The sequence below is a fragment of the Hyaena hyaena genome, unplaced genomic scaffold (genome assembly GCF_003009895.1).
Source record: "Hyaena hyaena isolate Hyena2069 unplaced genomic scaffold, ASM300989v1 scaffold_79, whole genome shotgun sequence".
In the NCBI taxonomy this organism is placed as follows: Eukaryota; Metazoa; Chordata; class Mammalia; order Carnivora; family Hyaenidae; genus Hyaena; species Hyaena hyaena.
This window is the reverse complement of record NW_024080711.1, coordinates 3,936,726-3,951,443: the sequence shown is the minus strand read 5'-3', so window position 1 is coordinate 3,951,443 and position 14,718 is coordinate 3,936,726. Positions and strand designations below refer to the sequence as shown.

General features: G+C 35.9%; 1 protein-coding gene across 2 annotated transcripts in view; it reads left to right on the top strand.

Moving 5' to 3' along the window:
* The window catches only part of LRP12 (LDL receptor related protein 12), a 79,976-nt gene that overhangs the window by 61,015 nt on the left and 4,243 nt on the right, over positions 1-14,718 (top strand). For both annotated transcript variants that reach the window (XM_039233850.1, XM_039233849.1), the window contains 3 exons: positions 7,979-8,181; positions 9,909-11,013; positions 12,689-12,821. In XM_039233850.1, the coding sequence (XP_039089781.1) occupies positions 7,979-8,181; positions 9,909-11,013; positions 12,689-12,821 (1,441 nt within the window). The remainder of the gene's footprint in view (positions 1-7,978; positions 8,182-9,908; positions 11,014-12,688; positions 12,822-14,718) is intronic.

Here is a 14,718-nt window from a genome sequence, read left to right as displayed (position 1 = left end):
TTAAAAACATTTAAAATTGCAAAGAAGAACCGTGGGAATAAGATACTAAGGAGAAAATATTCGGTGGAACTAGATAATGCTTGCTTAAGGAAATTATATCAAGGCTATTAGAAAGAAAACATTACCTGAAGGGGAGAAAAAGAAAAGAACAGTATGCTTACAGAACTGTGGTTGGAAATGAAGCACACATAAGAAAGCCATGCCCATCACAGAGACAAGGTCTGTGACAGCACAAAAGCCAGCAATCACATCTTCAATGTTCTTTCATTAGGAACAATTTTATAGGTAAGAGGAATGGAATTTTAGATTTAGAAGAGACAAGACAGATCATAGGCTCAAGTCCTCTTCCTTTTACATTTTTAAAAAATAAGATTGTAAATTTAGCCTACTTTTGTGAGGGTTTTTGAAGTATAATCAACATACAGTGAGTGACATATTAGTTCCAGATGTACAACATACTGATTCAACAGTTTTCTACATTATTCAGTGCTGACCCATGATAAAGTAGTCACCGTACAATGGTATTATAATATATTGACTGCATTCCACATGCTGTATTTTTCATCTCTGCAACTCATTTATTTTGTAATAAATGGGAAGTTTGTACCTCTTAATCCCCTTTATCTGTTTCATCCAGCTTCCTTTTTTATATCCGCTTACTAATGAGACAGCCGGTATCTCTTGAGAAACACAACTGTGTCCTGTCCCCCTTTTTCTGTGGGAGCCGTAAAACAGGGGCCACCTGACTTGTTTTCCTCTGGTCCCTTCTGCCCCAGGCCGCATCTTCTGCAACACTGGAGCTTAGCTTCTCTAGAAACTTCTGCCGTGTGAGAAATGTGAATGTCTTGCCGGCTGGATTGGTAGGATGTGCTATTAAGGTTATCCTTCCCCAGGAGTGCCCGTGTTGGAACCCGGACAATGTACCTATTTTCTGTTACTTCTAGTATGACTAATATAAGCATGTTTACAAAGTAGCATTTTTACCATAGGGATTCCAAGTATTAGATTTCTTTCAACATAAAACTAGAATTTTTGGAAATTTTTATCTTTTAACCTAAAGTCCAATCCTAAAATTAAATTGCCACCTACAAGCTCAGTTCCATAAAACTTGGCAGTTTTTGCCAGTATGGAGGAGGCTGCATGGAATACTGCCACTTGGTTCTTTTTTTATTATTATTATTTGAGAGACACAGAGCATGCACAAGCAGTGGAGAGAAGCAGAGGGAGAGAGAATCTCAAGAAAGCTCCACGCTTGGTGCGGAACCCGACATGGGACTCAACTTCATCACCCTGGGATCATGGCCCAAGCCACAACCAAGAGTCAGATGCTCAGCTGACTGAGCCACACAGGTGCCCCAGCCATTTGGTTCTGATCATGTGTTGGACCCTTGAGATTCTCCAAAGAGACACCAAAACTAAGCATAATGCTGCAGTGCAGAACAAAAATTAGAGATGAGCCATAAATCTTAAGGAAAATTTCCCAAATTACAGACAAAGTTAGTGAATTTGGATTTATCCAACCTAAAAATCAGAAAGTGATTTTAGTAATTGTCCTACTTCTTATTGAAGTCGTTGTCAAGGTAGTCATGCTTTAGAAAGATCACATACACACAAAGACAAGTCAAGTTTTACTGGTGAATATTGGTGTCATCTTAAATTGTTCAAAAGAAATTTATACCATAGTCAAATGTGGCTCATTTAGACATACAAGTCAGTCACTATTAGAAATTTTTAAATTAATTTACCATATTAACAAGTCAAAGAAAAAGTATATGATTATCTAGAATAGACATGTTTTAAAGCATTTTAATAAAAAGAAAACATTCATTCCTATGTTTAAAATAAAATTAAAACCTAGATAAAAGAGGGAACCTAAAATTATAGACTATAAACAATATTTAGGGCTCTCCTTATAAAAACTGGTTAAGAGCACCTAACCAGTTGGGTGACTCAGTTGGTTAAGCTGTCCAACTTTGGCTCACACGTCAGGCTCTGTGCTGACAGCTCAGACCTTGGAGCCTGCTTTGGATTCTTTGTCTCCCTCTCTCTCTCTGCCCTGCGCCACTCACGCTCTGATTCTCTATCAAAAATAAACAAACATTAAAAACTTTTTTAAAAACTGGTTAAAAATGGTAATGTAAAGGCATTTTTACCTCATTCCTCCCCCTTGAACCCTACTAAAATCAACAAATGCCATCATGTCAAGAAGAGATGGAGGATTAGATTCTAATTCCTTGCTTGAAGCCAAGGGCTGGAGTCAGGCTGTTATGCTCAAGAAAGAAGGCTGAAAAAACTTCCAGTAACCACTGTCTTAATTCGTATGGGGCTGAAACCTTAGAGAGGTGGGAAGACGTACCCTAACAAATAGGGATTTAATCAGGCAACCTGCTGACTCCGTGACAGGACCTACAGAGCTCTGAAGCACCATGTTAAGACTGTTCTGGAATGCAGACCGAGGGGGAAGTAACTACAAAACCTAGGCCGTGGAAGAATACAGAGAGAGAGAGAGAATGGCTTATCGAAAGGAGAGAGAGAGAACCAGAAAAGCTTCTACAGAATAAGACTGACTTCCAGAATGTATGGAAAATGTTAATATTAACAGAAACAGCCAACAAAATCCAAACACAAATATACACCAGATGTGATAAACTTAATATATCAGGGTTTTTGTTTTTGTTTTTATTTTATTTTAATTCCAGTATAGTTAATATATAGTGTTATATTAGTTTCAGGTGTACATTACAGTGATTCAGCAATTCTGTACATCACCCAGTGCTCATCACAACAAGTGCATCAGAGGATTTTTTCCTTAACTTTTTTTATTCTGTGAACACTTTGGTAGTTAGTGAAATCTATAGATCCTTTCCCGGAATGTTTTTAAACTCATAAATCATAATACACAGCATTACAAAAGGGACCAATTATATTGAAGTATGGGCTATCTAATATTTTTACAAATTTGTAATATATTAATATGTGCTTACTTATTAACATATTAGTAAGTAATGGTTCTAACAACTTCCATAATTCCAAGGTGATTTTGAGTGTAAATAGTTACTCTAGGTACCTATGAAAACTGAAATGTAATGTGTAATTATCTGTGATTTCTCTTGGTGACAGAATGACAGTACTATAAATACTATCATGGTTTATTGTTTATATCATAAATGAAATTTCAAATTTCAGTTAGAGATTAGTAAAAATAAGACTGTAAATTTTTACACCAAATTTGAGATTTTGAGAGGAGAATAGAAACTCTAAGTACTCTTACTTGGACTTTATTAGAAAAAAGTGTGTTTTAGTACTTGAATTACAACATCAAAAGATAACTACTGAAACATTAGAAAGCAATCTTGAGTAAAAGTAAAAGAAACTTTAAAAAAACCTATGAATACAAAAGAAAACAAAAAAGGAAGAAAATTAGAACTTTCCTCCAATAGAAAGGCTATTCAGTAAAAGAACTCATTTAACCTTTAAAAGACAGACTGTCTGGTCAAGTTTATTGGTGTGTTGATTGGTATGATTCCCCTATAAAGGGCTTCGAAGAACATTCTAAAACAAAACTAACGCAGAAAGTTTAAAAAGGGGGGGATAAAAGAAGATAAACTTTGGAAATAACTGAGAAAGAGAAAGCTAGTGTAGGAAAATTAACATTAGATATAATTGAGCTTAAAACACAAAATATTAGTAACAAAATGGAATAAGCCACTAGGAAGATATAATCATGGTAAACTTTGTGTACCTCATAACACAGTCTAAACCTTTGCCTGTAGGCAAAACAACCAAATACAGGGAATTACCAAGCAAGTTTGACTAATCCAGTTAGTGGAAGTTTACAAACATACCTTTAATTTTAAACAAAAATATTAGTACAGATAGAAGATTTGATAAAATTAACAAGCTTAATCTAGGTAGGAGCATTATACACACATTATATGTGTATAATGTTTATACTTATTTCAATGAATAGAGAATATACATTCTTTTCAAAGACATATGGAACATTTACAAGAAATTGATGACGTATTAAACCACAAAGGAATTCTGAATTCCAGTTGTAAGACTTTACATCATTCAGATTGTGTTCTCTGACCACAGTGCAATTAAATTAGAAACCACAATAAAAAATTGAGGGGGGGAAATGACACCAAAACCCATATTTAGGAATAAGCATATTCCTAAGTAACTCCTGCATTAATACTGTAAATCACAATGATACTCAAAATATTTTGAAAATAACCATACTAAAAGTATTACATATTAAAACTGTTGGAGCACATTGATAGAGTACTTAGCGAAAAATGTACAGCTTTAATGCATTGACTTAAAAATAAGTAAGATATGAAATAAATGAGCTCAACATTTACTCAGGAGTTTAGAAGCAAAATTACAGGGTAAATCTCAAGTAGAAAAAAAACCAGTAAGATCAGAAAAAACTAGAATGAATTAACAATAAGATTCAATAAAACAAAAAACTGGCTTTCTGAAAACCTAGGGAAAATAGACAAATCTCAAGGCAAGACTGAAAGAAAAAAAGGAAAAGCTACTAATAAAAATCAGCAAAAATGTCTATAATTATAAATACAATAATAGAAATTTAAAAAGTCATATGGGAATACCGTGAATAGTTTGTGGTAACATTAGTATACAGTTAGATGAATTGAACTATTTTCTAGAAAATGTGTATTACCAAAATTGATTCAAAAAGAGTTAGAAAGCTGATTAAATCAATATTCACTAAAGAAATTGGATCAACGTTCAGAATAAGATTCTAAACCCAAGCAATTTTACAGGCAAGTGTTACTACATGAATAGATAAGGAAATCCTTAACCTAATAAAAGGTATCTGTTAAATAAATTTTTAAATCAAACTTAATAGTGAGGTTAATTTTACTACCAAGGGCAGGGCAAGGATGCATGTTTTCACTGCTTGTACCAGAACCCTCAGACAATGCAACAAGACAGTAAATAGAAATTAGTGATAGAAAAAGTGGGAAGGAAGAGATGAATCTCTAGTTAATTTGCCAGTACTGTGCTATCTCCACAGAAAACCCAAGCAAAATAAAGACCACAGATACGAATGTTTTTTTAAATGTAAGACAGTACTGTTTACAGCTGTGTACCAAGAAATTGTACTGTCAAGATAAAAATGATAATTTCTGTGAAAATTTAAATGATCAAAGTGACTCAGTACAAGTTTAGGAAAAGCTGATTAAACGAAAAAATGAAGAAATGGAAATTTTCTACTCTAGATCTATACTTGAAATAAGGCACATGGCACAGGTATGTGAACAGTCTTTGTTATGTAAATTACTATGAAGCAGTTAAAAAGAAAACTGAAAATCTTATTTTGGCTTTAAATGTATTTTTAAAATTCAAAATGAAATATTAGCAAAACAAATCCAATAGTGTATACATGGATAGATACCGATTATTTCTTTTGTTCTGGATAAGGATCCTGCTTTCCTCTGTCTTAAACATTTTAATGGGTAAAAGCATACTGAGAGATTCCTTAGCTTGAATCTGACTAGCCCTCCCATAAACAGTTACCAACTTTGGATAAAAGTTTTTTAAAAACTACTCAAAGGCACTGGAGAGTAACCAGAAGCTGGCAGAAACCGGAGGGGATTAAACTCTTGCAAGGGATCCACGCTGGTGAGATATGTTTGCTTCCTGTCTGTTCCGCAGTCCGTGCAGGACGTTGTAACTAGAATTAAAGCCACGGTCTTGTCGGCTTATGCTTGTATCACAGGGTGGAGTTGAGGCTGTCAGAGGAGCTTGAAATTGAAAAGTCAAATCCTAAAAGGAGGGAGCTCCAATGTAGGAAGGCCTTACATGTACATATAAATTTTTCTCAGATTTGTTGCTGTTTTCTGAACTGTGCATACTTAAGAGACTCTAAGAAGCCATATAGAAAGCTACTCAAGGATTTCAGTGACTGTGTGGTGTAGCTGGGACAGAGTTGGGAGTTTGAAACTTGTTGAGTTTGACGAGCTTGGTGAATGCCTTGGGATTTTATTGAAACCACAGAAATGTCATGTTACAGGTTAAGACAGTGTCCTAAAATGAAGAGGTCACCTAAGCCTAAGTAAGGGCAAAGCTGAGCCAGATCTCCACAAGCGCAGGGTAGCCAGACCAGGAAGTTGCCTGCACGCTAGGAGAAGCTAAGTGTAAGAATCTTCACCTGCCCCAGAGAACACACAGGAATTAATTCAAGATAAATCCTAGATACGAATGTAGAAACTAAAGCCCACTTACAACATTAGAAGAAAACATTGTTGAATACCTATGGGTAGGCAAAGATATTTTTGGAGAGGACACTAAAAGCACTAAACATAAAGGAAAAAATAAATTAAGCTTCATCAAAACTAAAAAAAACTCTGCTCAGGGAGCTTGGGTGGCTCAGTTGGTTGAGAGCCCAACTCTTGATTTTGGCTCAGGTCATGATCCCAGGATCATGAGAATTGCGCCCCATGTCAGGCTTCACACTGAGCCTGGAGCCTGCTTAAAAGTATCTCTCTCTCTCTCTCCCTCTGCCCCTCTCCGGGCTCATGCTCTCTCTCTAAAGTAAAAAATAATAATAATAATAATAAAAAAAAATCCTCTGATCATTAACAGATACAATGAAAAGGCAATTTATATAGACAAGAAGAAAATATTACCAATACACATACCTAACAAAGGACTTGCTCGAATCCAGAATATAAAATTAATTCTTATAACTCAAGAAGACAACCCAATTTTTTTAAATGGGCAAAAGACTTGAACAGACACTTCATAGAAGATGTAAGAATGGCTAATAAGCACATGAAAAGGTGTCCAGCATCATCAGTCTTCAGAGAAGTGCACATAAAACCACAATGAGAAGAACAGAATATCCCAATTTGCCACTTAAGGAGTTTATATAAGGTACTTTCATATACATTCAGTGGAAGTTAGTATAAATATTTCTGTCAGTGCCTATCAAATTTAAAGTGGAATTTTGTGTTTGACCTAGCAATTCTACTTCTAGAAAAATTTATCCTAGAGAAATATTTGCTCATGTAGAGATACATGTATAAGGGTTCTTTAAACCATTGTTCATAATAATGAAAAACTAGAAACAATCAAATTATCTGTCAGCCTTTGTTGTAGTTACTCAGAATATTTAAAGAGGAAATTTCCTGATGTAATAATCCTTGGATAATTAACTTCATTATCACTTGGCTTAAGGCAGAGGCAAGGAGGTAAAGTCAAATATTCCCTTTTTGGTGGAGACATGTTATTGGAAAATAATATTTTAGTTTCTCTTTTTTTCATAGCAGGAGCTAATTTTCTGTGTACTTTTGATTTTTTGCCTTTTATATGCATGCCCGTATTTTGTGAACTACAAGATAATGTTTGACTGTAATGTAACTTATGTAAAAAAAATAAAGTATTCCCAAACTTAGGGGTTTTTCAGTGATAAAGATTTTTTGTTTGTTCATTTTTAACTTTTTTACTTTGCTCAGATTTATGTTATTGATCTCCTAAAAATGTAAGCTGTCAGCTTTTCACTAAGCAAGCAGATGAACCAGTCTAATCTAAGAGGAGGCTGACTTTCTCTTTTTTACTTTAGTTTATCAGATTAGCAGTGTTGTTTCTGGTTCAAATACAGAACAATTTAGGATATTCTGAATTAGAAGTAGTCCTTCTTAAACACACACAAAGAAGAAAAAGGAACAAGGTGCCAACTATTAACCTACTTTTTTTAGCATTATTTTGGACTCTGGTATGACTTATGAAGAAGTATTATTCAGGAATCTGGGAAAGAGATATAAACATTAGGAACATAGAAACAGTATTATTTTTTGCTGATGATATGTCTCTATGCCTGGAAAACCCAGGAGAATCAATGAATATGAAGGCTTATATTAAAGTCCTCAGTTGTTATATTATTAAGTGAATTTTTTTTCAAAATTATCCTTATTAATAACCTATTCTGACTTTTTACTTGTAGTTTTCAGGATTTTGATATTCAAGGGTCCAGAAGATGCAGTTTGGACTGGTTGACGATAGAAACATACAAGAATATTGAAAGTTACAGAGCCTGTGGTTCGACAGTTCCACCGCCATATATTTCTTCACAAGATCACGTCTGGATCAGGTTCCATTCTGATGACAGTATTTCTAGAAAGGGTTTCAGACTGGCATATTTTTCAGGTGTGTTTTTAAAAAAAGAAGAAAGATAATGAACAGAATTCTGTAGTATTAAGCACCAAGTCACTTTGGGGCTAGTCTTCTAAACAATATCTGTCTAATTGTGACTAGACCTTAAGAAGGTTGGGATTGAAGGGGTGCCTGGGTGGCTCAGTTGGTTAAGCATCCGACTTTGGCTCAGGTCATGTTCTTATAGTTTGTGGGTTCAAGCTCCACAGTGAACTCTAGGCTGACAGCTCGGAGCTTGGAACCTGCTTCTGATTTTGTGTCTCCCTCTCTCTCTGGACCTCCCTGGCTCTCTCTCGCTCTCTCTCTCTCTATCAAAATAAATAAACACTAAAAAATTTTTTTAATTAAGTCTTTTTTTCCCTTAAGTGTTTACTGATATCCTGAAAGTTACTTCAGAATATATTTTTGTGTGTCTGAATTATCATTGTCTTTACAGCTTCTCAGAAAAACAGCTCCATTCCACCTTCCTAGTTTAGTATCAGAAGTTTTCTTTAGAGTTATGTATACTTTTCTTGCTGAAAATCATTTTATGTCTTCTAAAATTTGTAATTGTCCTTTAGCTTTTTTTCTCTTTTTTTCTTAAAAACACAGTCTTTATAATATTTAGCTTCTGAAGCACATTTTCTGTCACCTGTTTACCAATAAGTAAGTTGTTAATGGAGACATTACCCCAAACTGACAAGTTTGGAGGACTGTCAGGAGCTAATGTTTGATTTTCTTTCTATGTCTCATTATTGGTGTATATTTAGCATTGTACACTATAGTAATTGGAATTCTGTAGGTATTTCAGATTTTCTTCTCTCTCCTTGCCCCTACTAATTTGATGAATGAATGTATACCATAGCATAGACTCATGCAATTGTGTAAAACAATAAAAATATAAAATGGCAGTGTTGTGTTATGGTCACATGAAACATTATGAACTTTATATAAAGTTATCTTATGATAATCTTAGCAGAAATTTGGTTCTAAAGAATAGAATTACAAAATATACTGTATGATACACATATGTGGCAAAATATTGTGTGTGTGCATGTGTGTGTGTGTATAAGCCAGAATTGGAAAAAGATATGAAAAATAGGAAAAAATTTATTTGAAAGGTGATTATTGTGGGTGAATTTTTCTTCATTTGAAAATGTCATTCTAATTTTGTTTATACAATAAATTATTTAAAAATTTTAGGCAGTACAGTCTATTGGCTCAGGTATCATATATCATATCACTAAATGTTCTGCAGTAAGAGAGTTCTCTACAAAAGCAGAATTGTTCTTTGTTTCCCCAAGATTTTATTTAAATTCAAGTTAGTTAAAACACAGTATATTATTAGTTTCAGGTGTAGAACTCAGTGATTCATCACGTACATATAACACCCAGTGCTCATCACAACAAGTGCCCTCCCTAATGCCCATCACCACCTAGCCCATTGCCCACCCACCTCTCCTCCAACAACCCCTCAGTTTGTGTTCTCTTTGCTTTAGGTCAAAATACAAAGGTCTTCATGAAACAAACAGTAGGTGTTTAATGAATTGTTGAGTAAGTAGTGAGCCAATATTAATTTGCCATTAGAACTAACCTATTTCTTAAAATAAGATTTTTTAAACCCCTGTCACTTGGGCTTAGTTAATATTTGTTATAAAAATATCACTTACTGTTATATATCTTTTAAAGAGTATGTTTTTTCCCTCTCTTCCTCCATCTCCCTCCTCCCCACATCCTCTCAGGGAAATCTGAAGAACCAAACTGTGCTTGTGATCAGTTCCGTTGTGGCAATGGGAAGTGTATACCAGAAGCCTGGAAATGTAATAACATGGACGAATGTGGAGATAGTTCCGATGAAGAGATCTGTGCCAAAGAAGCTGATCCCCCCACGGCTGCTTCTTTCCAGCCCTGTGCCTACAACCAGTTCCAGTGTCTGTCTCGGTTTACAAAGGTTTACACTTGCCTCCCTGAGTCTTTAAAATGTGATGGCAACATTGACTGCCTTGACCTAGGAGATGAGATAGACTGTGATGTGCCAACTTGCGGGCAGTGGCTAAAATATTTTTATGGTACTTTTAATTCTCCCAATTATCCAGACTTTTATCCTCCTGGAAGCAATTGTACCTGGTTAATAGACACTGGTGATCATCGTAAAGTCATCTTACGCTTCACTGACTTCAAACTTGATGGTACTGGTTATGGTGATTACGTCAAAATATACGATGGATTAGAGGAGAATCCACACAAGCTTTTGCGTGTGTTGACTGCTTTTGATTCTCATGCACCTCTTACAGTTGTTTCTTCTTCCGGACAGATCAGGGTACATTTCTGTGCTGATAAAGTGAATGCCGCAAGGGGGTTTAATGCTACTTACCAAGTAGATGGCTTCTGTTTGCCATGGGAAATACCCTGTGGGGGTAACTGGGGGTGTTACACAGAACAGCAGCGTTGTGATGGGTACTGGCATTGCCCAAATGGAAGGGATGAAATAAATTGCACCATGTGCCAAAAGGAAGAATTTCCATGTTCCCGAAACGGTGTCTGTTATCCACGTTCTGATCGCTGCAACTACCAGAATCATTGCCCAAATGGCTCGGATGAAAAAAACTGCTTTTTTTGCCAGCCGGGAAATTTTCATTGTAAGAACAACCGTTGTGTGTTTGAAAGCTGGGTGTGTGATTCTCAGGATGACTGTGGCGACGGCAGTGATGAAGAGAATTGCCCGGTAATTGTGCCTACCAGAGTCATAACTGCAGCCGTCATAGGGAGCCTTATCTGTGGCTTATTACTGGTCATTGCATTGGGATGCACCTGTAAGCTTTATTCTCTGAGAATGTTTGAACGAAGGTCAGTATCAAGACAAAACTGGAGTGGTTATGGCTTCTACAATAAACATGGCCCCAGTATTTGCAACACTACTTTAGTGTGATCAGCATGATACTGTGGTTTTATACTATTTATAAAATCAGTGTGAAAACACTGACTCAAGAGACTAAACACATGTTAAAAACTAATCAGGGGTACCTGGTTGGCTCAGTCGGTTAAGGATCTGGCTTCGGCTCAGGTCATGATCTCGCAGTTTGTGAGTTCAAGCCCCATGTCAGACTCTGTGCTGACAGCTCAGAACCTGGAGCCTGCTTTGGATTCTAGGTCCCTCTCTCTGTCCCTCCCCCACTCGTGCTCCATCTCTCTCAAAAATGAATAAGCATTTTAAAAATATATTTTAAAAACTAATAAATACTTAAGAATTATGAGATGAGAAAAGCCAGTCTGTATTTACCAGTTCTTGTCTTCAGATTAATCTACATTATAGGAATTTTGCAAGCTGCAATATTCAGTTGTAGTGTTTTAACCTGTGTTTTTATAAATAAGAATTCAACAATTCCAAATATTTGAGAACCTACTATGTTCAAAGCACAATACAGATAAGTAGTAAAATGAATAAGGCATAATTTCACTGGCACTTTAGAGTTAGGAGGAAGGCATTGGTGGGTGGATTAAGATGACAAAAATGTAAATGATGTTAAGAGCTATAAAACAAAGTATAGAAAAGCCAAAAGGGAACCTAATCTGATTGGAGGGTAGAGGACTGGAAAGGCTTATATTGAAGAAGTGCCATTTGAAATCTACAAGTGGAATGAAGACAAGGAAAAGATACTGTAGTTGAAAACAATAACCTGGGAAAATGCATAGAAGTAGGAATGCCCAGCATTGCTTGGAGAAGTAGCACATAGTTCATTTCGTCTGGAGCCTGAGATACATATCAAGGGCTAAAAGGTAAAACTTGGAACATGGAGCTAGTGTCATGTTGTGGAGGTCCATGAGAGCTGTGTGTCAGGGTTAGTAAATAGGTAAGTTTTAAAAGGTGACCTTTGGGGAGGGTTTTCTTCCATGTGGGGTTGGATAGATTGGACTTGGGAGAAGCTAATGACAGAGAGAGGTCCCTTAGGACGCTGTTGTAGAGATAGTGACCCTCAGTCCCAGAAGAATTAAAATAATAGATTCAGCAAAGGACTTCATGTACCCAACAGCTAAGCTAATAGATGCATAGTATCAAAGTAATCATGCTGCCTCTTTGGCCAGAAAACTCTTGACTACATTGCAGCATAAGAGCTCAGTGAAGAGTCAGAGGTCTTGTAAGAACAAGCTATTCCAGAAAGTGTACTGGTGCCTCATTCATTCTATTCCTCATCTAAAAACTAAATGTGTTGAACTTGATTACTTTCACTTAAAGTCTCAAACTCCTTATGTTCTTAGGGCTTTAAAGATCAAATACATTTACCTTTTATGGGTATTTTTAACTCCTTATAACTTAGTGATCCAGGCTCTAGAGAAAGCCCCATGACTCTGCCTTTGTATTCTCAGTCTTGAAATGCTATAGATATTCAATAAATGTTGGTTGGCTAAGCTTTAAAAATGGTTAAATATAATAAGGTTCAGATTGTTTTCATTGTTGACTTAAAAAATTATTTTAGCTTGCCTTTTTAACCTTTTCTGTTTCCCTCTTTTCTCTCAAACAAAGGTCATTTGAAACACAGCTTTCAAGAGTGGAAGCAGAACTGCTAAGAAGAGAAGCCCCTCCTTCTTATGGACAGTTGATTGCTCAGGGTTTAATTCCACCAGTTGAAGATTTTCCTGTGTGTTCACCTAATCAGGTATGTTACAGTTTATAATTTCTGTTTCATAAAATGAATTCTTTATTTGTATATATGATATAGGACCTTTGTCATAATTTTTGCAGTCAAGGATTAAATATATGGAGGATTTGAAATTATGTTTCATTATATTTTAACAAATGCTACAAAATACCAAATGTTTTCATTCTTCTGATTTGGTTATGTGATTCTTAAGCATTTTGCTATTTATGATAGTTTGGTGCATTAAAATTCAGAAGTAAAGTTTGGTGAATTATTTTCCATTTGAGCTAAACATCTAGAAGATTTAAGAATGAATGTTAAAATTAATATGTTGGTAATATAATAGTAACATGTTAGATTAATTAGTTAATAAGTAAAAGTAAATTGCAATAAAGTTAACATTTCCACCTGACTAGAGGGAAAACTTGTTCACATACCGTTTTATTTTTAAATAGTAGCTAGTAATATATTAGTAAGATGCTTGATTAACTAGTTAACAATAAAAGTAATTGCAGTGAAGTTAATATTTCCACCTGATTTGAGGGAAAACTTCTTCACAGCCAGATTTTAGTGTTTAAGAATTCAGACCAGTTTCTTTAAATAGTAACTCATTATTTTACCAATGTTCCTGAATTCCTTAAAGTTCTATTAGCGCTATTTTGGGGTGCCTTGGTGACTCAGTCAGTTAAGCATCCAGCTTCAGCTCAGATCACGAGCTCATGGTTCGTCAGTTTGAGCCCTGGATCCGGTGAGCTTGAGCCCCCTCTTCGGGCTCTGCAGTGACAGTGCGGAGCCTGCATGGGATTCTTCCTCTCTCTCCCCCTCTCTCTTCCTCTCTTTCTGCCCCTTGCTCACTCTCACTTTCTCTCTCTCAAAACTAAATTAATTTAATAAAAATTTAAAAATTAAAATTAAATAAAATTCAATAGAATTGAATAATAATAAGTGCTTTTTCAAAAATTTCTTTTTCAATGCTTAAATTATATCAGGGTTCATAAGGGCATAAGAGTGTATGCAATTAAAATGTAAATTCATTCAGAACTATGTATAAAAATTGACAAACATTATCTTCCCAGTGATTTAATTCTGTGCAAAATGGAAGACCGTTTCCTTTCTGGTAAATAAGATTTCTGGTTACAGTCTGTCACCTTTATTCGAGTCTTTTAGGAAATATTGGTGAAAATTTGTAGTTTTAAGAACATTTCTCTGGATGTAACTTGCTAAGTAAATAATTCAAAAGTTCTACTCGTTGGAAATTTGTGTGCAAAATAGAAGAGAGCTATATATTTCCAGCCCTGCCATGTGGAAGGTTTCTTTTTAGGTAGGAGCACAAACAGTGGTTAATCCCACCCACCTACTCCACCATCTGTCACCTGCCCCCCCGTACCCTGAGGCTGCCTTCAAGAGTTCAGCTAACTATGGAGTTAAAGGAAGCACAGTCCACACAAAACAAGTCTCCTCTTAACAGAAATTACAAGTTCAGAGGTTCCCAAAATGATTTTCAGTTTTGCCTGTTCACTAGAAAGACTTAGAACCCATGGAAAGCTGTTATACTCAGGGTTCTGGTTAATTACAGGGAAAGAACCTGGACTAATTCAGCCAAAGGAAAAGATACATAGAACAGGGTTCAGGAGGATACCAAACCCAGATCTTCCAGTTGCCCTCTCCCTGTGAAGTCAGGCCAGTGTCACGCTCTCAAAACAGGTGTGTGACAGTGTGCACAGAATATTGCCAGCAAGGGAAGCTCATCCGAGACCCAGCATCCAGAGTTTTTATCAGGGCTCCATCATGGAGGTCTGATGAACTGCACGTGTGGCTGAAATCAGTCTCTAGCCGCTGCAGAGGTTGATTGACACTGCTGGGTCCAAGTGCCCCTCCTGCATCCCACTGCTGGCATGGCTTCGAGCCCCACCTG